We start from the raw sequence: 25,650 nt of genomic DNA on the forward strand, positions 1-25,650 counted from the left end.
AAGAAAATGTAGTCTTCTCTTTGTAGTATTTTTGTGGTTTTAGTATTTTTTTTTTTTTGTTCTGAACCATTCAAACTGTTGGGTTGCTAGGGATTAAATACCTTAGCAATATGGCAGCTGCTTGAACATCCCAATAGCAAATATATGGGATAAGGACTGAAATTAAAAAATAAAAATAAAAAGCAATAATTAAAATGTAAGGATTAGATGTCTTTCTAAGAGATCAGCATGCACCTTTTCTCTGGTTAAGTTTTTTTCTTCAATCGCAGTATATCAGTGAATATTATTTATGCTGCAATTAAAAAAAAAAAATAGAAAGTGACGTTATTGGTTATTTATTAGGGTAGAGTTTGTGAGAAAAATGAGAATTTAATTTCGCGAATAAAATTGTGACTAATTTGTAACTGTCCTTTTTCTGTTTCTGTCTGCGATGTTTTCTACTGTGAAACGTGACGGTGGGAGACTTGGTGGCATTATGATTATTAACACATTTATAAAGCACCGACATATTTCAGTCATTATTTGTACATAATCTATATATTTGACATAAACTTTGCATATGCATCAAACATATAGATTTAAATGCTTATATTTACTTGTGCATAAGCTATAGAAGCTCTTCTCAATAGATCTTAGTCTACAATTTCAAAACTAATATGTATAGATGTGGCAGGTGCAAACTGTACCTGACCTGTTGCCTGTTGATGTTTTCAACTTTTTTCCTAAACTGGAAGATTTGGTCGTTTTCTTCCATTTTGCATTGCCAACAACACACTTGATTTTTATTTAAAGGCCTATAACTGGTCTGACTAAAATCCAGCCACTTTACCTCCAATATTACCGCTGGCTCTTGACTGTTGTTGAATTTGTCCATCCGTAATGCATAATATATATATTTTTTTTTAATTCCAAATAACTCAACTTTTGTATGTTTCCATAGTTTGTGGTTATTCATAAAGTAACTGCCAAATATGAAAATTGTTGTGGAAGGGAAACCTGTAATTTCTCTCTAATTTATTTTTATAATTGTAAAATAGAGCACCATGATTTTACGAAGAGTTACTGTTTACAGGTATATTTATTTTTTTTTTTTAATAAGTAAGAGGAAAGCTAAGCAGAATGTTAAAAAAAAAAAAAAGAAAAAAAACTTATGTAGGCCAAAGATGAATTCGAAAAACTTCGGGTGTTCCCATTCATATTAATGCCAATGTGAAAGAAAGGTGCTTATTCCATACGCTCACCAGCATTTGAACTCCTGTCTGAGGTCTCCATCAAGGTTAAATAATACAGAGTGAAAAATGTTAATTAACAACCATAATTATCACTAAGCTAAGCCAAAATCGGCTTAATCAGAAGCATGTGTGGCACAACTAAATATTAATTCTGTGGTGTAGTGAGTAAAGGCAGCACAACAACAAAAATATTTGACTAATTAAACATCACATGTCAAATGTAGAGATTGGGAAGGCCAAACACTACCAATAATTGTACAGGGGAAAATAAACCAATATACTCTTGTTTAGGGGTCATGTTCAGTTTATTCTTCTATAGATGTATAAATAACATTTCTGCCCAGGTAGCAATATTTGCATTACTATGTACAGTATGTGTTTTACTTTATACGGGTTCTGGCAAGAATGTCCTTATCCATAGACTCTAATTGGATTAAACCCTTTTGTGGCCAACTTGTTATGAAATACAAAATAGTTTATTTGGATTTCATTGAATGATCGTATTTTCAACAAGACAAGACTTAGGGTCGAAAATCGAGGGTTAATTAATTTTTATTATTAAAGTAAAATCCTTCGACTTCGAATATCAAAGTCGAAGGATTTACCGCATTTCCTTTGCTCGTACGATCGAAGGGAAAATCGTTTGATTGAACGATTAAATCCTTTGAATCGAACATTTCGAAGGATTTTAATCCATCGATTGAACGATTTTCCTTTGATCAAAAAAAGCTAGGAAAGCCTATGGGGACCTTCCCCATAGGCTAACATTGATGCTCGGTAGGTTTTTGGTGGCGAAGTAGGTGCGAATTTTTTTTTAAAGAGACAGTACTTCGACAATCGAATGGTCGAATAGTCGACCGATTTTTAGTTTGAATCGTTCGATTTGAAGTCATGGTCGAAGTAGCCAAAAAAATACTTCGAAATTCAAAGTATTTTTTATTCTATTCCTTCACTCGAGCTAAGTAAATGTGCCCCTTATTGTAAGAAAAGCTTGGGTGCAAACGTACAGCAGTGTTCACCCTATATATATGGGACTATAGTTAAGGTTTATTGGGGTTATTTTCTGATACCAGTCTATCACATTCTGCAGCCTGTGTATATTCAAATATGGGTGCCTTTAAAGTACTGTTTGAATCCGTAGCACTTTCAAGATATGGTTGTCAGAACAAAGGTAGTTTGGGTTGTTTGGTTTTGCTGTAATACTATTATTGTGTTCAGATGTAGAGTTATGTAGAGTTATTGTATGAATAATCATATTTATGTTTGGTGCTTGCTTCCGTAAAGTACATTCATTATTTTTTTTTCTTGTTTTTAGCTGGTTACTGGTATTTCCCCTAGCAACCAGGCAGTGGGTTAAAGGACAGACTGGAAAATGAATAGGAGAGGGAATTAATAGGTATATAATTAGTAAAAAGTATCAATAAAATTGTAAGCGCACAGAGAGGAGTTTGTTTGGGCTTCCATGGTCGGTGACCCTTGTGAAAACTGGAGAGGCAGAGGAGGATGGCAAATGAATCAAAAAGTATAAAAAAAGCAAAATTGCAAAGTTGCCAGAAATTCTATAACATAGTAAAAGTTTCAGCTAAAGGGGTTGTTCAACTTTGAGTTAATGTTTCGTATGCTGTAGAGAGTGATATTCTGAGACAATTTGTAATTGGTTTTCATTTTTTTTTTAATATTTGTGTTTTTTCCGTTATTACGCTTGTTATTCAGCAGCTCTCCAGTTTGCAATTTCGGCAGTCGGGTTGCTAGAGTCCGAATTTCCCCAACAACCATGCACTGAATTGAATAAGAGACTGGAATATGAATAGGAGAGGCCTGACTAGAAAGATGAGTAATGAAAAGTAGCAATAATAATACATTTGTAGCCTTACAGAGCATTTGTTTTTCAATGGGGGTCAATGACCCCCATTTGAAAACTGGAAAAAGTCAAAAAGGAAGGAAATAATTCAAAAAGTATATAAAAAAAATATAATGCACACCAATTGAAAAGTTGCTCATAATTGAGCATTCTATAACATACTAAAAGTTAACATAAAAGTGAACTATCCCTGCTATGTTGTTGTTTGGTAGGGTCACTGGCCATAGTAACAGACAAACCCCCATATGCAATAAAAGGCACTACGTTTGCCCAGGAGCAGTAACCCATAACAACCAATAGGATCTTTGCTTTCAAACAGGTGACCAGTAAATTCTACCTTCTGATTGGTTGCCAAGGGTTACTGCTCCTGGGAAAACTTAGTGGGGCTCTTTTATAAACTTTGCGCAGGGCAGATTGGTTCGCACAGTGAACTGAAAGCTGAATAAGAGTGTGCAAACAGAGTTGCGATTTTTTTTTTCACATATGGCAAAAATCGCAAATTGTGAATATTATGTGCACACTCTGCGTTTGAATTACGCCACAACTTTGGTGGAATTTTCGCAAAAAAACGTTTTGCAAATTGCTAATTTAAGTTACTGTCAACACTATTTTCGTGCACAACAACGTCGCACAGTGGGTGCACTCGCGCAAACACCCGTCTCATTTGCGAAAAATTTATTCTCAATGCGATTTCGCGAAAGACGGGCAGAGCAATATTTTAGTGTCTAGAAAAAATCATGGGCAGTACAACCATTTGCGATGCGCGAACTTTATAAATGACTCCCAGTGCCTTTTATTACATAACACTCTATTTGTTTAAATGGATAATACATTCTGAATATGAGAGGGACCTAAGGGCAGTGGCATACGTTGGGGTGGGCTTTTTTTCGCCCACCGAAAATTGAGCTCCCTGCATGTGCATAGTGATTAAAACTCTGCAAAAGAGCAAGCGAGTGACTGGGTATGAGCAGTATTGTTGAAAGCCCATGTAGCCGTGTTTCCTATTGAAAGACAGTTGATGATCACTGTTTGGTGGTATCCTTTCTGCGGTGTAACGGCAAAGGTCAGCTGGAGGGGGTCGGTGATGGGGTTAGAGTTGGCGTTCAATTTAGTGCGCCGGCGTTAATTGTTCAGTTGCACACTTCAGCACTGGGCCACAGCCAGTTGGGGAACCCTGCCTTAGACATAGAGGCGGGACAGACAATTGCTTTCACTTTCCATTCAGCACTTCCTGGATGTCACTGCTCTCCACACATTCCCCCCCGTTCTCTTCACCATTTAATTGCATAACCAGTGCATGGGGATGGACGTCGGGTCCCCCATTCTGGTGCACAAACAAGATTTTGAGATGATGCAGGGCTTGTCTTAATAACAGTGTCCACAAAATAGCTCCTGCCTGCTTACTATAATTAGGAATTCCCAGACTGAAGGAAACGAGATTCAGATCATTTATATAGTGTAATTAAAGTTCATTTTGCTTGACTAATGTTAAAAAATAGGATTTTGAATAATTTTTTTTGGGTAACGGGTCCCCTTTAATAGGAATGTAAAAATAAATACTGCAATACATCCTAACTGTAATTTTAAATACGGCAATACATCCTAACTGTCATTTTTGAATGTTTGGACTGCTTAACCAGAAGAGTTTCACTTCAGAGAGATGGAAAGGAAAATCATTTAAAATCCTCACAAAAATAATAAATCTGAAAAGATACCATGGATACCTTGATCTGCAGAATAGGAAAAGTTAATGGTGAATCCAGGGCTCCCTCGCCAGATGACCTGTAAGCGTTTGTGTTGCAAGGAACATAGGGGCAGAGCCGCCATCAGATATCTCAAGGCCTGTTATTTGTCAGGGCCCCCTCATGAACACAAGGACGAAGAGTTCTTGTACCATCAGCAAATCTACTAAACCAATTAACTGTTACCTTTGAAGGATGTGTGTTTTTCAAACCTTCTATTAGACAAACTCACAAATCATTTTACTGAAAAGCAGGGCTGTAACTGTAGAGAAAACAGACCCTGCAACTGATGGCGCTTAAAGAATTATAGGAAGCCCAGCGGGATTTGATGAACAGCTACAATATGTTTTTGGAAAATATATTGGGCCTCGTGATAAATGAATAACTATTATAGCTATGACTGTTCCCTTTCACACACTGTGACATCCATTCTAAAGGGGTGTGTCACCCCAAGTTAACTTCTAGTATGTTGTAGAAAGTCTACTTCTAATCAACTTTTAATTGGCCTTCGTTTTTTTTTTTTTAATTATTTGACTCCTTCTGACTCTTTCCAGCTTTCAAATGGGGGGTCACTGACCCCATCTAAAAACAAATGCTCCGTAAGGCTTCAAATGTATTGTTGTTGCTACTTTTTATTACTCCTTTTTCTATTCAGACCCTCTCCTATACTCATTTCAGTAACTTATTTAAATCAATGCATGGTTTCTAGGGTAATTTGGACCCTAGCAACCAGATTAGAGAGCTGCTGAATAAAAAGATAAATAACTCAAAAAAAACACAAATAAACAAAATGAGAACCAATTGCAAATTGTCTCAGAAAATCAATCCCTGCATCATAATATATGTTAACTCAAAAGGTCGAAAACCCCTTTAAGCCCCTGCACCTATAGTACAAGACATTAGTAAACTGTTAAACTGAAAGCAGATTGCTATATTTAGAATTCATTAGAAACTGTCAAAGTCTGTTTTATTCACTTTAAATAATTGCAACGGAACTCAGTAGAAGCACTTCCAGGCACCTTAATAAAAACATGGTTCTTAAGAACCCAAAACTGTCTCTTGTTGTTAAATGGTGAAAGTGAAAATGTGTTTTTATTGTCCTGTTATTGTTTCAGACAGTAAATACTTACTTAATACTCACTGTATAAAGAGAAAACAAGGGTGAGGCAGTGATTGCTTATGTTTTCCAGCTCTCATGTCTTCTTTATGTTTGTTTACAGGAAGTTTGGGGAGAGGCCTCAACCCAAACGCCTCACGAGGTAAGCTTTTAACCATTATCACACAAGTTCAGTATCGTATTTAGCTGTAGAAATGTATTTTGTCTTATTAAAGGGGTGGTTCACCTTTAAGTTTTCATTGGCCGTCCTTATTTATTTATTTATTTTATTTTTCTTTTACAGTTTTTCTTTTCTATTCCACTCACTACATAATGAGTGTCTTGGACCCTAGCAACCAGATTGAAATTACAAAAATGAAAACAAGTTTAAAATTGCCTCAGAATGAAAATATATATATATATATATATATATATATATATATATATATATATATATAAGCACTCACCAAACAAGAACATGAAATGCCTGGGTGCAAGTAAAATGTGTACAAAATAACATAAAATGACAAAAAATGGAAATACAAGTTTAATTTAAAGGTGAACAACCCCGTTAAACTGAAGCACATGCTTGTTGGCCACTATAACTTCATTTTGTCCTGCCAGTTAATATTGCATGAATTTGAATAACAAATAAATATGGCACTCAACAGGCTCAGTTAGAGTAACTGATTTTTATAGACAAAAGAAATTACTTCCATATTTTGTACACATTTTACTTGCACCCAGGCATGTTCTTGTTTGGTGAGTGCTCCTCATACATACATACATACACATATATATATATATATATATATATATATATATCTATCTCTCTATATTTATATATCTATCTCTCTCTCTCTCTCTCTCTCTCTCTCTCTCTCTCTCTCTCTCTCTCTCTCTCTCTCTCTCTCTCTCTCTCTCTCTCTCTCTCTCTCTCTCTCTCTCTCTCTCTCTCTCTCTCTCTCTCTCTCTCTCTCTCTCTCTCTCTCTCTCTCTATATATATATCTATATATATATATATATATATATATATATATATATATATATATATATCACCACTAATTAATATGTAAAACTCACAAGCTTTATTGGATTTTTAAATTAGTATGACAAAACCCCCCCCTCAGATCTTCTGTAAACTGTTTTCATTTAATACAAGCTGTATTATATTGTTGGGCTTGAAAACCTGCTAAAGGGATATGATAGTCTTGTCTGTGGTTTATGCCAATATAAAGGTTGATTACTAAATACACCCTGCATTTCATGAGTGTTTGTGGTTTAGAAGCTTTCTCACCCTATAACAGGATTTATCACATCAATTACCACAATACCACCTGCTTGTTCAGTAAGACCATCCTTGATGTTTGTTACCTGTTTTTCTTAAAGGGTTCCTCCACCCAAAAGCTGTTCTTTTTTTTCTTTTTCTGTAGTGCAAGAATTTAATTCTAAGCAACTTTCCTGAACATTTGAATTAATTGCTATTAAAAGCAGTGTTGTTTATCTCTCATAACAATGTAGGTCCTGGAGAAGAATTAACTTCTGCTGCATTGTTTTAACCTGGGAACAGAATAGGATAAATGCAGCTTTGGGTTGCAGACAGTGCTGTGGAATATGCTGGTGCTTTATAAATAAATAGTTGCATTTGTTAATCATTGTAAAACTATTATAATTCGACTTAATGTATAATGAAAAGTTGGAGGCAAATATGCTTTATTCTATCCTGCAAAGATCAGTTTTTGGGCAGAGGACCATTTTAAGAAAAGCATACCTTTAAAGGGCAAGTCAACCCCAAAATAAAAAATCTGTGTCATAAAAGAAAACCTAATTCTAAGCAAACTTGCAATTTAAATTCATTACAACGTTTCTATGGTTTAAGTTATTTGTTTATGTATTGCTATTGAAAGCAGTTTTTGTCCCTTTCTATTCTCTGCCCTGGTGGCTCAGACTGTTGATACAATGTAAGACAAGGCAGCTGATTAACAGACCTGTCTTTGCTGGGGAATTAAGACTTTTGCAATTGTTTAAAAAGTAACAAGGAGGTAGGCAAATGCTGCTTTCAGTAGCAATTGTTTTTACTAATAACTTTAAAAGCATTAAGCATGTTTAAGAAATGTATCTTGCAAAGTTTCTTACAATTATGTTTTCTTTTATGAGGCAATTTTCTATTTTGGGGTTGACTTACCCTTTAATAAGTGTTTACAAAATGGCTGCTGCCTTCTTGCTATGATTGTGAATTCCAAAACTCAAAAAAAAACCAGATTAAAATCATTTATATAGTGCAAGTAAAGTTTATTTTGCTTGACTAACATCATAATATAGGATTTGGAATTATTTCTCAGGGTGACAGGTCCCCTTTAAGTTCTTTTTCTGTAAATAATTTTAAGTTTATTAAAGGATTGAAATATGTTTTGAGTATATAGTTTTCCAGTTAGCTGGTACTACCTGATATGGTAAACTTATGAGCGTGAGAGACTTTAAGCCACAGCACAGCTTTATGTGTCTTCTGGGTGTATTCAGATATTAAAACAACTCATGGTGTGATGATAAAAACAGACATTAAGCATATTTCAAATCTACAAAGCCCATATATAATAACCACAAATAACACCAAAGCATGTTTGCAATTTTTAGACAGCGTTGGAACAAAAAGAGAACATTTTTAACAATTTGAAGGGAAAAAAAACAAGCTTGACATAAAGGGAAGTTTACCTTCCAAAGACCTTTTCAGTTATTTTTTATTAGTACATCATAAAACATTACAACATTTTCTAAAAGAATGGGACTTAAAGGACATTTTTCTACCATGTATATAAGTTGGGCATATGTTCCCCACCCAAGCCACATCATTTGTACTGCATATACCCCTACATTTGCCAGCTCCATCACTTTTTCCTTAAACAAATAGCTTTCACCCGGAGTCCATTTTTCCTCTGCATATGTCAATGTTACTGATGATGTGTCAAACAGGACATGTATACTGTAAAGTTCATGCAATGCACAATGCAGGTTACACAGGCACAACATACTTTGATAAGAATTTCTGCTGGGGTTGAGCACTGTAATGTTTACTCTGAGCTCAGGAGAGGTGGGTAGGAAAAAAAAATAGGATTAGACAGCTAGAGTTTCTATGGGAACCAGCAATGCTATCTCTTCATTGACTGGAGGATGTGTTTAGTAATCTGAGCTGAGAAGAGCTAAGCATGCTCATTACCCAACAACCAAATCAATTTCCTGAGGGAGGGGGCAGAGTGGGTTAGAGGAGGAGAAGGAATTCTAAGTGATTAAGGGGATGCCTCAGCCTTACTGTTAACATTTTACCATCCAGAGTGGCAGGTATTTAAAGATTTCAGAGGGGTTGTTCACTGATAAAATGTTTTTGCGTGTGCAAACACTAAAGTAACCGTAACATTTTCAAGATGTTCGTAAATCAATTAAATAGAAAATAGTAAAGATTCGTTTTTTCTCACAATTACCATGTCACATTAAAGAAGTAGTTAAAGGGGTTGTTCACCTTCCAAACACTTTTTTCAGTTCAAATGTTCTCAGATTGTTCCCCAGAAATAAAGACTTTTTTCCAATTACTTTCCATTACTTATTTTTTACCATTTTTTTTAAAAAAAAATTCAGTTCAAAGTTAAATGTTCCTGTCCCTGGTGTTTGAGCTCAGTAATTCAAGTGCAGATTCTAAACCGTTAACAATTTTGCATTGATACATTTCTCAGCAGCATCTCTGGACTATTAGCAACTATTGTATCAAGTCTAACAGCTGCTTTTAATGAAACTCAGGGATTCTGCTCAGCTGGGACAAGGATAAGAAATGTATCAACTAAATGTATCAATTTAGAACAGTTTACAGGGTCTGCGACCCCCCCCTCCTCTGAGAGCTGCTTTAGAAGCTTATAAATCGGTCAGATATAGAAAGTATTTGGAAAAAGTCTTCATTTCTGGTGAATTATCTGAAACCAGCTAGGTGTTTGAAGGTGAACAACCCCTTCAAAATGCAGACGGTGATATTCTAAAACAATTTGCAGCTCCCTGGTTTGTAATTCAGTTTGGTTGCTGTGGTCCCATTTAACCTAGCTACCAGTCAGTGGTTTGAATAAGGACTGGAAAATAAATAGAACAATGTGTGAATTGAAAGGTTACCTTAGAAAGCAAAATAGGAGCCGCACAAGCAAACTGCGTTACACAGGTGCTTTGCCTGTTTATTGGAAAAACAGTCATAACTCCATAAGAAATTAGGGCATCCCACCCCCATTTTTTGGAAATTGGTGCATGTGCAGGAATTTTACAGGCAGGCTAGATTTTTATTTTTTTGTTTTTTCTTTGCCTTGGTCAATATACCATATACCACTTTCCATCAATATACACCCCTCACACAACCGATTCCATGCTACACTGGTAGAATGATTTGGATTGGGTCACATTAAAAGCCTGCAGGCACCACAATTTATTTTATGCAAACAGCCAACCCTACTGTATTTAATGCCCTAATGCTTTTGTTTCCTTCACAGGGAAGCAATGAGGAATTATTTGAAAGAAAGGGGGGATCAGACCGTACTTATCCTTCATGCTAAAGTTGCACAGAAGTCATATGGCAATGAAAAAAGGTATGTGTTTCGTTTTAAATCATATACTAAAATTTCCTTAGTATGTAATATTTGTTTGTGTGTGTGTGTATATATATATATATATATATATATATATATATATATATATATAATTTTTTTTTTTCTTTGTTACATAGAAGCATTGTATACGAATCTTCATATTTTGATGAGAAGGAAGTTTTTTTGGTTTTTTTTAATGACCCTGCTCATAAAATATAAATATAAGGGATGAGTTTAGTTAGATTATGCCATCTGAAGTCTGGCTCATAATGGAATTTCTGTAGCCATGCTCTTCCATGAAAACTGTGTTGCAGGTATGATATCTGAGAGCTGTCAACAGCATTCTAGTTTTTGCTGGATAAACACAAACATCCCAAATCAACCAGACATCACTGGTATTCATCATTCACAGGTATTTTAATTAATTGTTATTTAAAAGAGCTCAATAATTGTATTTGGCAACATGTGTCTTTATCCAGGAAGTCATACTATCCATCTAGTCTGTATCTTAATTCCAATACTAAAAATTTAAATGGGTGGCTATAAATTCCTCAATCTAATATATTAACTTCTAGCCTATTAACATCCACTCTAAAGGCAAATGATGGACGACTGGATCAAGAATGTTTTTTTTTTTTATTTTTATTTTTTCTGCTCTTGCCTCCTCTGTCTTAATACTGTGCAGTGTTACAGAAGTATAAGATCATTGTTGCAGTCACCCTGCTTAAAGGGGACCCATCACCCAAACAAAATTATCCAAATCCTATTTTATCATGTTAGTCAAGCAAAATGAACTTTAATTACACTGTATAAATTATTTGAATATTGTTTCCATCAGTCTGGGAACTCATAATTATAGCAACCAGGAAGGAGCCATTTTGTGGACACTGTTATTAAGGCAAGCTTTGTATCATCTCAGAATCTTGTTTGTGCACCAGGGGACAGGGACCCAATGTCCATCCCCATGCCCTGGTTACACAATTAAATTGTTAAGAGAGCTGGGGGAATGTAGGGAGAGCGGTGACATCTAGGAAGTGCTGAATGGAAAGTGAAAGTAATTGCTTACCCCGCCTCTATGCCTAGGCAATATTTGATTGACAGCTGATATTTTTAAATGAGTTTACAACAGCTATGAATGCTTTAAATAAAAAAAAGAAATTGGATTTCATATTTAATTTAAGAAGGACTTTTATTATACAGATTTTTATGTCTGGGTGACAGGTCCACTTTAAGCCCCAAGAATATTCTGGACAGAAAATAAGTGAAGTTACTTTTCCACAAAAATAAGTGCAGAATGGACTCGGCAAAAACCTTTGTAAAGTGTGCGGGAGCACAGCAGTGAAAGTCTAGGAAACGTGTAGACAGCAGCATAGTTCGTACAACTGTGTAAAGATGCTTATCTTAACTTCACTATTTTAGTTTCTAAGCAAGTTTGATTAACAGATACTTTTTAAACACAATGGAGATCATTTATAAACACTGGGCACATGTGCACCTGGGCAGTAACCCATGACAACTAAACAGATCTTTACTTTCATTTTTCTACTTACAGCTGACTGAAAAAAAGGAAAGGAGAAGGAAAGCTGGCAAAGCAGTTAATGCCAATAGATTAGCTACACTAATGCAAGCTCTAACACTATATTTATTCTGCAGAATGCTTTACCATGCCATGATTAAACAAGCTCTCTGTTTGTTTAGGATAGCAGCTGCCATATTAGCTTGGTGTGACATTGCTTCCTGCCTGAGTCTCTCCCTGCTCACGCATAGCACTGGGCTCAGATTACAGCAGGGTGGGGAGGAGGAGGAAGGGGTAGAGAGAAGCAAACTGAGCATGCTCAAAAAAACCAATAATGATGTCCATATGAAACATTTATTATAGGGATGCACCGAATCCACTCTTTAAGATTTGGCCAAACCCCGAATCCTTTGTGAAAGATTTGGCCGAATACTGAACAGAATCCTAACCGTAATTTGCATATGTAAATTTGGAGAAGGTAAAAAAAAAAAATCTTCACTTCCTTGTTAATGTTATAGGTCACGTGATTTTTTGGATTCCGCCGTATCCGAATCCTGTTGAAAAAGGCTGAATCCTGGAGTTGGGGCATCCCTAATTTATTAGAACAAAATGCTTTATAAATAATTAATTCCCATATGTAATTAAAGGCACAAAGTTGCCCAGGTGCAGTAACCCATAGCATCCAATTAGATGTTTGCTTCTAAACAGGTAATCGATAAATTCTACCTTCTTATTGGTTGCTATCGGTGATTAGGTCAGTTTTTGCTAATTATCCCATAAAGGTGAATTTGATTCATTGATCAGTGCAAGAATTGATCCACTCCACCGCTGTTTTTATTCTACAGTTAAATGAACAATATCCCCAATTAACAATACAGACTTGCACTTCTATATGGGTTCTGATGGGTTGGACTGCTTCTATATTGAGTGATACACTTAGGGGCATATTTATCAAGGATCTAATTTCAAAGTAAAAAAAACTTTGAAATTCGACCATCGAATTTGAGTACTTCAATAGTCAAAGTATTTTTTTCAGCGAAAACGGCCGTATACGGTCTAAGGATCGACCGATTTAACCCTTCGAATCGAACGATTCAAAGGATTTTTTTTTTAAAAAAACTTCAACTTCTCAAAACTTGCCCGAAAGCCTCAGATAGGTTCTAGGAGGTCCCCCATAGGCTAAACAGCAATTTGGCAGGTTTTAGGTGGCGAAGTGTCAATGTTTTTTAAAGAGACAGTACTTCGATTTTTGAGTGGTTGAATTTTCGAATTTTTTTCAAATCAAAGTCAAATTTGGCCTAATCGATGGTCGAACTACCTAAAAATTACTTCGAAATTCGAAGTTTTTTTATTCGAAAATTCACTTCGACCTTTGATAATTCTGCCACTTAGTTCTTGCAGTATAAGCATTTGTGTAAGATCAGAATAAAGATGTGTAAAACCTGTTGTGAAGGATCCTGTGGGCTATTGATACAAATTAATTGTCAAGATTTTGGCTGCAGATTAAACCAAAGGTGTAAATGGCTGACTTTGAAGTTTTGCAGGGGTTTTATTTTAACCTTTCTCACCACATCCTGTAGTGGTATATTTCCCATTAGCGTTTGTGAGGTTTCACTCAAAGTCGTACATTTGCACTAATGATCATTGCTGATATGGGCAGAGGAAGAAGGACATAGTTATAAAACAACCTAGTATGTTTCTCTGTGTTTTCCTGCAAAATGTGTGTATGCGGTACAAGGGTCCACAAACCATTTGCTTGTATAATTTATACTTATTATAAGGACGTTCTTTTTAAGAACTAGAGATAGTTCTTGGTGGCAATTGGTTTATTCCTAAACTGTTGGGAGTTTGAGTGTTTGGATTCTGTCATGATTTATATCATGTTGTTTTAATTTTAAATTACACTGTTTACACTGCAAATATTTCATTCCATGTAAAATTTCATTCCTAACCCAACAAGTGTATATATTTTTAGTTGTAATATTGGTGTGTAGGCGCCATCACAGGTCATTTTGCCTGGTCATGTGCTTTCAGAAAAAGCCAGCACTTTAGGATGGAACTACTGTCTGACAGGCTGTTGTTTTTCCTCTATGTAACTGAATGTGTCACAGTGGGACCTGGATTTTACTATTGAGTGCTGTTCTTAAATCTACCAGGCAGGTAGGGAGCTGCTATCTGGTAACCTTCCCATTGTTCTATTGTTAGGCTGCTGGGGGGAAAGGGAGAGGTTGATATCACTCCAACTTGCAGTAAAGAGTGACTGAAGTTTATCAGAGCACAAGTCACATGACTGGGGGCAGCTGGGAAACTGACAATATGTCTAGCCCCATGTCAGATTGCAAATCTAAATATAAAAAACTCTGTTTGCAGAAGTCTGCTGGAGCTGCACTATTAACTGATTCGTTTTGAGAATATATTCTTTTTCCCATGTAACTGGGAACTCTTTAACCGATCTCGCTTGACGAGTGGTGCCAGAGGATTGCAAAATGCCAGTGTAATACCACTTCATTACAAGGTAGCAAATTATATGGTGACTATAGATCAGTGAGTCTGACAGTATGAGGATAAGTTAACTGGCTGTGTACAAGTTGTAAAAGAATCCGTGTGCTCTTTAACATTGTGGGGTTTCCAAAATTCGTGGATACATAAATTTAAGTAAACGTGAACAATATTAAGCAAAGCATAATCTGATTTTAAAATTTAATAGGAAATATTTTGTTTGCAGGATGTACTTTTATTAAAAAAATGCTTACTGTTATAGCCACATTTCTGGTTGCATATTTTATATTACAATGGGACTGGTTTTTTTATTTTCAGCCAGTGTTATCCAGGAAATAGCGATCTGAAATTCCATTGTCGTGCTTTATAAAATATAGAGTAGTAGTAGAAGAGAGAATGAAATAAAAGCAGTAAAAATAGTTCTTCGTTTTCAGATAAACTTTACCAATTTGCTATAGCTGTACATTCACCAGCTGTTATGGTCTGTCAATTTCACCACTGCTGAGTGTCTCCATCTTTTTGAGGAAAGAAGTTCAGGAATAAGTCCAAGCAGCGGTTCCTTAAAATCAACAAGCTTTATTCCAGGTTGCATTCAAAAACAGTGGACAGGGCTTCACAAGAAACATACTTGTTGGAAGTATGATTCTTGTGAAGCCCTGTCCACTGTTCTTAAATGCAATCTGGAATAAAGCTTGTTGATTTTAAGGAACCGCTGCTTGGACTTATTCCTGAACTTCTTTCCTGGATACATGATTGCTAATGGCTGGAGTGGAGACCAGCGTGTAAAGGAATTAACAGTGGGAGGCGAGCCTTAAGTGAGGGAGAACGGACACGTGAGTTGTATAGGAATTGATCTCCATCTTATTGGCCTGAATGAAACCAACTGTCAGACGGATCAGGCCTTTGATTCACTCCAGTGGTCGCTAATGTGATCAGTAGATGAGAATTACTGCATAGAGTGTTAGAGCTCCTTAAAACGCAGTGTATTTTAAATATGGAGGGCAAATTCTCGCGAGATAGATTACGCAGATACGTTCTTACCGCTTACTAGACTAGGTGACGTAATTACGTTGCGTATTGACAGTCTTGGCTTAAATTCTTCCACGATGTCTTACATCAAGGCATTTTTTTCGATACAGAACGAATGATCATCCTAATTGAGGAGCAACCAAGTGTTTGGGATGCTCGGTGTTCCTCATATCATGATAGAGTTAATAGAATTATCGGGAACAAGAACAAGAAGTGCATGTTGGGAAAAGAAACCTACGTGCTGAAAAATGCATTTTGTCTTTCATGCATGTTTTCAGTGGCGTATTTATGCCCAAGCGCATCTTTTTAAAAACGTATCATAAAACCGCCACGTCTGTCCTCGCACTTAAATCTGCTGTTCCTGTGAACTCACATACAAGGTGCAGACGGTAGAAGATTGCCCACAACATTTTTTACCCGCAAGCAACATTCAAATGTAAAAAGAGTTGGGGAGCAACACAAGCATGATTGGCTATTTGGTAGCCCTATGTAGACTGGCAGCCTACAGAAGACTGTTTGGCAGTAGAGTCCTGCACGGAACCAATTTGTTAAACCCAACCCGCAAATTTAGCCGCTTGGACCCACTACCTGACCTGACCCGCAAGTATCTTATCCACAACCCGATCTGCGAGCCGATGACCATCAAGAAGCAGGAAGTTCTGTCATTGTAAACCGGAAGTGACATCATTAGAAGTAGGCGTGATCAGGAAAAAAAGGCGTAAAACAGGAAGAGCTGTCGTAAACCGGAACGTGACATCATTAGAAGTAGACGTGGTCAGAAAAAAAGGAGTAAAACTATTGGGAAATGTGTGTTGCACAGAGACATCCATGTTTTGTTTTCAGTCACTATTTTTATAGTCTTTCTGACATGTAAAATGTAATGCCGTAGTTCCCTAGTTGTGAGACGGTCCCACTTTATGGGGGCCTCACAGCAGTGACTTGGGGGTCAAATATAAAGACTTTGTCTCCTTCGAACCATCATTTTGTCATTCACTGATTACTTGACAGGAAATAATGCAGGTTCTAACTGTAACAGAAAGAAGGATGAGTTTGACACACCTGTGTCCATTCATTGGCTGAAGTAAACGGCCAAATTCCCTTCCTGATTAGTTGATCAGGACCAATGTTTCTGGGGTTCCTTTTGACCTGTCACACTGCCTTATTACTGTCAGAACATGGCAAGGCAAGATAAAACGGCACTAGCAAACAAAGAGTTAAACATGCCTCACAAAAAATACTTACTAGTTTTGTGTCTGAGGACATATCCTTGACTTCCATTATTATTTTAAGTGACCAGTAAATGTCTTGCTTTCTTTGTGAAGGCTACTGTAAATAAATGAGCAGTGCACATCATGTGAACAATTGTGCCATCTAGTGGTTGTGTTAAGTAACTGTGCCAGTGTAGATACACTAAAAATGAAATAAGTGTATGTACTTGGGAAAATGAAGGGGCAACATCAATTTGGGTTTCTACATTCTTTTAATAAGATCTGGGGCCGTACATGCAACAAGTCACAAGCTATTGATGTTGGGGTTACAGACTAGTACCTGCCTCTGGTATAAAATATATGGTCAGACCACTCACTATACCTTATAGGCTCAGATTGTATCATACACACTGCGTTGAAACCTGAAGATAGAATCTGTATACCTCACAAGTATATTCGCCCCACATTCTAACAGCAGCATGTCTTTTCATAGCTGAAGGACATCCGTCCCCAAACTCACCCACTGAGATGCAACTGACCAACCTGCTTCCTAGAACGTTTGTCTTGATGGCAAAATAGATGTGTAACCATGACAATGAATACATATACTGGTGACCTGGGCTGTGGTGTCGGTACAAACATTGTCAGACTCCTTTGTTTATTGTACCTCTGTCTTCTCTGTTTTTAAAGGAATAGTAACACCAAAAACTTAGTGACGGTCTCCCTTTGAGAACACAACATACAAGGCATTTTATCGCTGCCAAAGCTCAAAAATATAAACCACATCCTTTGGTAATTCTAAACCAAAATCACAATTAAACAACATAAATCAAAAACAATTGGAAAACCTAAACCAACTTATATATTAATTGAATGCGGCATACAGCTCTAGAAGAGCTGTTACATACAATCGAAAATTAACTAAAGTCTTGTTCTTAGAAACAGAATTGCTTCTGCCATATCCTCCTTCATAGAAGCTCTTAAATCTGATTTGATTATTATCAGTGCTTGTATTTAAAGTTATTAAGAGTCTTAGTCGGTACTTTTTTGGCAACTCCAACTCCAGATACTCAAAATTGCTCCCGACTCCACAGCTCTGCTGGTAACATTTTAGCAAGGTAGGCTTAGAGGCACATTTATCAATTTCGAATTCATGATTTTTTTTTTAAACTCCCATAAATTCGACTAGGTGAAATTTACTTATAAAATTGAATTGAAACTCGGACGAATTTGAATGACCCGAAAATTTGATTAGAATTCGATCAAACTCAAATATCCGGAAGGCTGCAAACATCTCCAAATTTATCCCTGGACCTCTCCCATTGATTTAAACAGCAATTTGGTAGTTTTTAGGTGGCGAATAGTTGAATTCTTAATGGGCCAGGGTATGATAAATCTCGAAAATCAAATTAAATGTTTTTTTAAACTCAAATCAAATTTGGATAACTCTCAAGTTGAATTTGACCGTTTTAACCATAAATTTTTTTTTGAAATTTCAAGTTTTCAATTCGACCCTTGATAAATCTGCCCCATAATGTTTCTGATGTCCCTCAAAAAGCTCAAGTAACTGGAAAGAAAAAGATTCTTTAGCAGCAAGGAAGCAGCGTACACACAATCTCAGATCCACATTGGTTTGTCTACTCAAGCAACTCATAAAATAAGTTTGTATTTTTTTATTTTTTTATTTTACAAAAGTTTTAAATAATTGTTTCATAATGTGTTATAGCTTACACTAATCATTTACTGCCTACTGTTGTGGAGCTGACACTACTAGAAGAGCATGTAAGGGATACCAAGCACATCTCTCACATCTATTCTCTTTGTTACATTAGCTTCCATGCAGTGACTACTGAAAAATTCCTTCCTGTCCGCTCAACCTTGTTTTTAACTTTGATCGTCTTTGTGTTGCAGGTTTTTTTGCCCCCCTCCCTGTGTCTATCTCATGGGCAGCGGATGGAAGAAAAAGAAAGAGCAGATGGAGAGAGATGGCTGCTCAGAGCAGGAATCCCAGCCTTGTGCTTTCATTGGCATTGGAAACAGTGACCAAGAAATGCAGCAGCTGAACCTTGAAGGAAAGGTATGTCCTGAGAGCATGGAAGCAACTCTGTCTGGGGTTTGTTATTCACCTTAAAGTGGACCCGTCACCCAGGCATAAAAAGCTGTATGATAAAAGTCCTTTTCAAACTAAACATGAAATCCAAATTCTCTTTTTTTATTAATGCATTCATAGCTGTTGTAAACTCATTTAAAAATCTCAGCTGTCAATCAAATATTGCCTGCCCCTCCTCCATGCCTTAAGCAGACAATTACTTTCACTTTCCATTCAGCACTTCCTAGATGTCACTGCTCTCCCCACATTCCTCAGTTCTCTTTACCATTTAATTGTGTAACCAGGGCATGGGGATGGACATTGTATCCCCCATTCTGGTGCACAAACAAGATTCTGAGATGATACAAGGCTTGCCTTAATAACAGTGTCCACAAAATGGCTCCTGCCTGCTTGCTATAATTATGAATTCCCAGGCTGATGGAAACAAGATTCAAATAATTTATATAGTGTAATTAAAGTTAATTTTGCTTGACTAACATGATAAAATAAGATTTGGAATCATTTTTTTGGGTGACGGGTCCCCTTTAAGGTCACAAACATTCCAAATAAATATTGTTTTTGTTTGGTTTACAGGGGAGTTGTGCACTTCTAGAAAAAGCTTTGTTTAATAGTTATCCTGGATCATTGATCCCAAATACATTTTAAGATCATCCACCTTTACTACTTTACGCCCATCAGATTACATATGATCTTTCCAAATAAACCTCCCTCCTGCCCCAGGTGTCAATACCCCGCAGCTGACTTCTTACATGCAATATGGTCTTGTCCACCAGTTGAAAATTTTTGGTGGAAAGTTATCAAATGTCTCGGTGATAAGCTGGCTTAGCCCCACGTCATCTCTCCCGAAGTGTGCTTGCTAGGAGTAGTCAATGATGTAGTTCCCTATGCTCATGTCAGGATATTTTACTGTACTCTCCTATTCTATGATTTAAAAAAAAGCCATTATTTTACATTGGCTTGAAACAAAACCTCCATTACTCATCTATTGGCTGAATTTAATAAATCGTATGTTGCTGCTCATAAAACTTACATATGAAGCACATGGCACCCCAACTAAATTTTAGATATGGGAGAGCTGGCTTGAGGTGCACCCTATATCCATGGACTTATGGATATAGTTCCTAAAAACCCTGGAACCAGAAACAGAACTGCATAGTTTCTTTTCTAAGAGTTAAAAATTCTGTGTAGGTTTCTAGCAGATCATGGTCCCCCTTCAGTCCTATTAAATCAACCACACGGATAGTGTATGCAGTGTGATGGGTGTATGTGTTGCCATTGTTGGGTGATGCATCCTTTTCTCTCCACAGAACTATTGCACTGCCAAAACATTGTACATATCAGACTCAGACAAGAGAAAGCACTTCATGTTATCAGTAAAGATGTTCTATGGCAATAGTGACGACATCGGTGTGTTTTTAAGCAAGAGGATTAAGGTCATCTCCAAACCATCAAAAAAGAAACAGTCACTGAAAAATGCTGACTGTAAGTACAACGTGATGGTCTTCATTAATTGTCTCTCTTAATGGAGTTAAAATATCTGTAGTCTTGCCAGGATCTTTTTGCCTTTTTCACCCTCTGGGACAGTTTCTGCACCGTTTGACTCGTTACATATTTAATTAATAAGCCTGTGAATGTCTTTGTTTGCACACCTCAGTAACCGCAGCACAGCTGGCTCCATTCACAGCAGGACAGCACCCCGTGTACTTGATTTGGGAATACATTGAACCTGTGTGCCATTATGCAGCCTTGCTAGTCGGAATCTGGTGCACCTTCATAGATATTTAAAGGAATGTTCAGTATAAAAATAAAAACTGGGTAAATAGTCTGTGCAAAATAAAAAAAAATTCAATATAGTGAGTTAGCCAAAAATGTAATGTATAAAGGCTGGATTGACTGGATGTGTAACATAACAGAACACAACTTCCTGCTCTGATTACCAGGCAGTAACCAATCAGTGACTTGAGGGGGGGCACATGGGTCATAACTGTTGATGTTGAATCTGAGCTGAATGCTGAGGATCAATTGCAAATTCACTGGACAGATATGTCCCATGTGGCCCCCCCTTAAAGTCACTGACTAACTCAGAGTTAGAGAGCTGAAAAGCAGGAAGTAGTGTTCTGTTCTGTTATGTTACACATCCAGTCACTCCAGCCTTTATACATTACATGTTTGGCTAACTAACTATTTTAGAAACATTTTTTTTATTTCGCACAGCCTATCTGTTTACCTAGTTTTTTTATTTTTTATAATGAACTGTTCCTTAAAGACCTAAAATGTAACTATTAGTATGATTGATAATCAGAGAGTTAAACAGCATTCATATTTGTTTTATTTGTCTGCTTCATTTTAACATTTTTTTGTGCCGCAGGCCAGACTAGAAAATAAATTCTGACTGTAGCATTTAAATGAAGCACAACAGCCGGTCAATTAAAACAAGGTACCCAAGGTGTCACCGAAAGGGACTAGTAAAGTATCTCTTTTTCCCAAGCCTATAGATCAGATAGTCTTATACAGACAGATAAACAGGACATGTGCATGCTACTCATGCTTGGTGACTGTTGCACCTAAGCCTGGGAATGTAAACTTGTTTTTGTTAGCAGCAGTTTTTACTTAAGCTTTAGTGATAAATGTGTTTGAACTTCTTGACCTATAGCAGCACTGTGTGTTTTTCAGTGATAAGTATTTGCAATTGGAATGGGGTTGCTTTCTGGAGCTCTTACACTAAGGGCAGAGACACACGGGCAGATTCGGGGAGATTAGTCGCCCCGAATCTCCCCATGTGTCTCTGCCCTAAGGAAAGCTGTGGCAGCAGGTGTTGTTTTCAATCAAGAATGCTGCTGTTATATAGAAAAAGGGGTGTTTTTGCTCCCCTGAAATGTTTTGTGGGAAAAGATTGTAGGCCGTTATATTCAACAGAAATCCGTGAAGTAAAAAAAAAAAAAATCTAGGTAGTTAATATACCGTATACTTGGCTGCCATCTTTCAGGTTTATATTTAAAGGGAAAAACTTAATGAGGAATGTGGAAAGAAGCACCTTTTTAATGGTTGTTTATATACCATGAAACATTTATCTATTCAGCTATTTTGATATGTTTTATATTCCAGTATGTATTGCATCAGGGACAAAAGTGGCACTATTTAACCGGCTGAGATCACAGACAGTCAGCACAAGATATCTGCATGTAGAAGGCGGCAACTTCCACGCCAGCTCTCAACAGTGGGGAGCTTTCTACATTCACCTCTGTGAGTAGTCATTGCACCTAAGCTAAACTTGATTATCTGTTGTTGGAATACAGCCTGTAGAATCAACCTGTCCCTAAAGCAGTGATTTGCAGTCTTTTCTAATTAAAGCCACCATTGAGGGCAGAGACGCACACGAAGATTCGGGGAGATTTAGTCGCCCGGCGACAAATCGCCTCTTCTTCCCGCCGGCTAGAATCTAAATCGCTGGCGGGATGGCACTTGGAGCGCCTCGTTTTCCAAAGTTGCCTCACGAGGAAACTTCGGGCATCTTCGGAAAACAAATCACTCCGAGTGCCATCCCGCAAGCGATTTAGATTCTAGCCAGTGGGAAGTCTTTCCTTCTCGTGTGTCTCTGCCCTTAAGGTACAACATTTGTTGAGGGTCTCTTTCAGTTGATAATTTGACGATTAGCTGTAGCAGCCATTCAGATATAGCTCTTACTATAACTAGCAGGCTGAAAATATAAATACACCACGTCTCACCATAACTGAACTTCAAGGAATTGTTCAGTATAAAAATAGAAACTGGGTAAATAGGCTGTGCAAAATAAAAAATGTTTCCAATATAGTTAGTTAGCCAAAATTGTAATGTATAAAGGCTGGAGTGACTGGATGTGTAACATAATAGCCAGAACACTACTTCATGTTTTGCAGCTCTCTTGGTTTCCTCTGATTGGTTACTAGGCATAACCAATCAGTGACTTGAGAGGAGGGGGGCACATGGCCCATAACTGTTGCTTTTGAATCTGAGCTGAATGCCGAGGATCAATTGCAAACTCACTGAACAGTTATGTCCCATGTGACCCCCCTTAAAGTCGCTGACTATCTCAGAGTTGAAAAGCAGGATGTAGTGTTTTGGCTATTATGTTAGACATCCAGTCACTCCGGCCTTTATACATTACATTTTTGGCTAACTAACTATATTAGAAACATTTTTTATTTTGCACAGCCTATCTATTTATTCAGTTTTTATTTTAAACTGTTACTTTAAAGCTGGGTATCTTGGGGCATAAATAGGAAAAAGCAGTAAATGAAATTAGTTTACAACACTGCACTGCAGGAAACCATGCATATAAGGAAATTTGCCCACCACGTATAAGAGCCCTAATACTCGCAGCTGCATCCACTATTGATTGAGTGACTGAATCTGACCTCCTCATTCTTGATCGTGTGTTCTATCTTCTCTTAGTGGATGATGAAGAGTCTGAAGGAGAGGAATTCACTGTGCGTGACGGCTACATTCACTATGGACAGACGGTGAAACTCGTATGTTCAGTAACCGGCATGGCACTCCCAAGACTGGTAATGTTTTTGTTGTTTTTTTAAAGTAGAAACCGATCAGAATATTTTACACAGTTTTATTTATTCCTGTGGTGTCATAAAAAAGTCAACACTTTATAGCAATATTACATTTGTTTACAGCTGTTGAAAGTATTCTTCTTTAATTGATTAAAGGAATTGCTCAGTATAAAAATAAAAACTGGGCAAATAGATAGGCTGTGCAAAAAAAAAAAAATTCTAATATAGTTAGCCAAAAATGTAATCTATAAAGGCTGGAGTGACTGTATGTGTAACATTGAACAGAACACTACTTCCTGCTTTGCTGCTCTCTTCGTTTCCACTGATTGGTTACCAGGCAGTAACCAATCAGTGACTTGAAGGGGGGCACATGGGCTATAATTGTTTCCTTTTGAATCTGAGCTGCATGCTAAAGATCATCCATTTATGTCTTCTTTTGTGCTGCAGTGTGATTTAACACAATGGCAGTTAGAAATAATGCAATATTTAGGATAATTTATTCTTATCCTACAAATGAAAAAGAAGCGTAGTTCAGATCCAGCCAAACAGCTTAAAACATTTGGCTAAAAACCAAACCCTAACCCTTAAGTTGTCCAGAGTGGCAATGCATTGTGGGTAATAATTACTCAACCTTAGGGTTTGACAAAAAAAATGTTGCATCTCTAAAACCAAATGAAAAAAAAGTGACAAAGGCCTTACCGTTTGCAGACTTTCACAGTTTATTTTTTTTTATGGTTTGCAGATTATTCGCAAAGTGGATAAACAGACGGCATTGTTAGATGCAGACGATCCTGTTTCCCAGCTCCATAAATGTGCGTTCTATCTTAAGGATACAGAAAGAATGTACTTGTGCCTTTCTCAGGAAAGAATTATCCAGTTTCAAGTGAGTTTCTTTTTCATATCGTATTGTGCAAAAGGATTTGAGAGTGTGAGAATTTCACTGCTCTGTTACGTGGTTGGTTATGGACATCATTGCTGAAATCATGTCTTCCCTAGAGGTGTCTGTAATGAAATCAAATACAGCTTGATTCCACTAGTATTCACCCTTGGGATTTTAATGGTGAACTATAGCAAAAATTTAAATTTAATTTAAGCTTCATCATACTGAAATAATAAACTTTTCAAAAACAATCAATTAAAAAATCTCTACTCTTTCTCAAATAATCAAGTTCATCTTCACTGTTCCTCTCTCAGCATCTGTTTCTCTTAATTCTGTCTTGATGCAGCAGTTGGGTGTCAGATAATCATTGACAGTTAGATCCAATATATCTTATAGGTGGGCTCCTTTTGCCTAGAAGATGTATTGGAGTTCACCAGAAATCCTGTCTCTCTACATGCAGGATTTGTGCAAAAGGCAGGCTGACACCCAACTGCTGCATGAAGACGGAATGAAGAGAAACAGATGCTGAGAGGGATAGTGAACATAAACTTGATTATTTCAGAAACAATGCAGAATATGCAATTAATTGTATTTAGAAAGTTTCTTATTTCGGTATGATGAAACTTACATTACATTTTTTTTAGTATTAAATTATTGTATATGTAAAGTATATAAACTGTTCACACATTGTATTTTAGGCCACTCCATGTCCCAAAGAACCAAATAAAGAGATGATTAACGACGGTGCCTCTTGGACAATCATTAGCACTGATAAGGCAGAATATACTTTCTATGAAGGCATGGGGCCAGTAAATGCTCCAGTGACTCCAGTGCCTGTAGTAGAAAGTCTTCAGGTAAAGTAAATAGCATTTGTATGGAATTCAAAGAACTCTCCCAGCAATTAAAGTATTTTACTCATTTAAAGGGGGTTGTTTACTTACCAAACACTTTCTTTCAGTTGTATGCAGATTGTTCACCAGAAATATAGACTTTTTTTTTTTTAATTGCTCATTTTTTATTTTTTTTAAGTTTTTTCAAAATTGAAAGTTTAATGGTAATAGTTTTAGGTGTTTCAGTCTGGCAGCTCAGTAATCCAGGTAATCCAACATTAGTTGATAATTTCTCAGCAGCATTTCAAATATTGGATCAATTTTAACAGCTGCCTTTTATGAAACTCAAGGATTTTGCTAAGCAGGGACAAATAAGAAGTATTTTTAGTGAACTGTCTGAATATCAGTTCAAGGATTTCATATTACTGTTAAATTAAAGGTCCTTTGCTAACGATCATAACTCACGTGACTTCTTTGTATTTTTGAAGAAAC

General features: G+C 36.8%; 1 protein-coding gene across 1 annotated transcript in view; it reads left to right on the forward strand.

Annotated features, from left to right (window-relative positions):
- Positions 1-25,650, forward strand: part of rbpj.L (recombination signal binding protein for immunoglobulin kappa J region L homeolog) — a 68,116-nt gene that overhangs the window by 38,048 nt on the left and 4,418 nt on the right. Inside the window, exons 2-9 of the mRNA XM_018229005.2 lie at positions 6,056-6,094; positions 10,450-10,545; positions 18,709-18,874; positions 20,215-20,389; positions 22,013-22,150; positions 23,339-23,451; positions 24,191-24,331; positions 25,027-25,182. Coding sequence (XP_018084494.1) covers positions 6,056-6,094; positions 10,450-10,545; positions 18,709-18,874; positions 20,215-20,389; positions 22,013-22,150; positions 23,339-23,451; positions 24,191-24,331; positions 25,027-25,182 — 1,024 coding nt within the window. The remainder of the gene's footprint in view (positions 1-6,055; positions 6,095-10,449; positions 10,546-18,708; positions 18,875-20,214; positions 20,390-22,012; positions 22,151-23,338; positions 23,452-24,190; positions 24,332-25,026; positions 25,183-25,650) is intronic.

This window comes from Xenopus laevis, chromosome 1L, assembly GCF_017654675.1.
Source record: "Xenopus laevis strain J_2021 chromosome 1L, Xenopus_laevis_v10.1, whole genome shotgun sequence".
NCBI lineage: Eukaryota > Metazoa > Chordata > Amphibia > Anura > Pipidae > Xenopus > Xenopus laevis.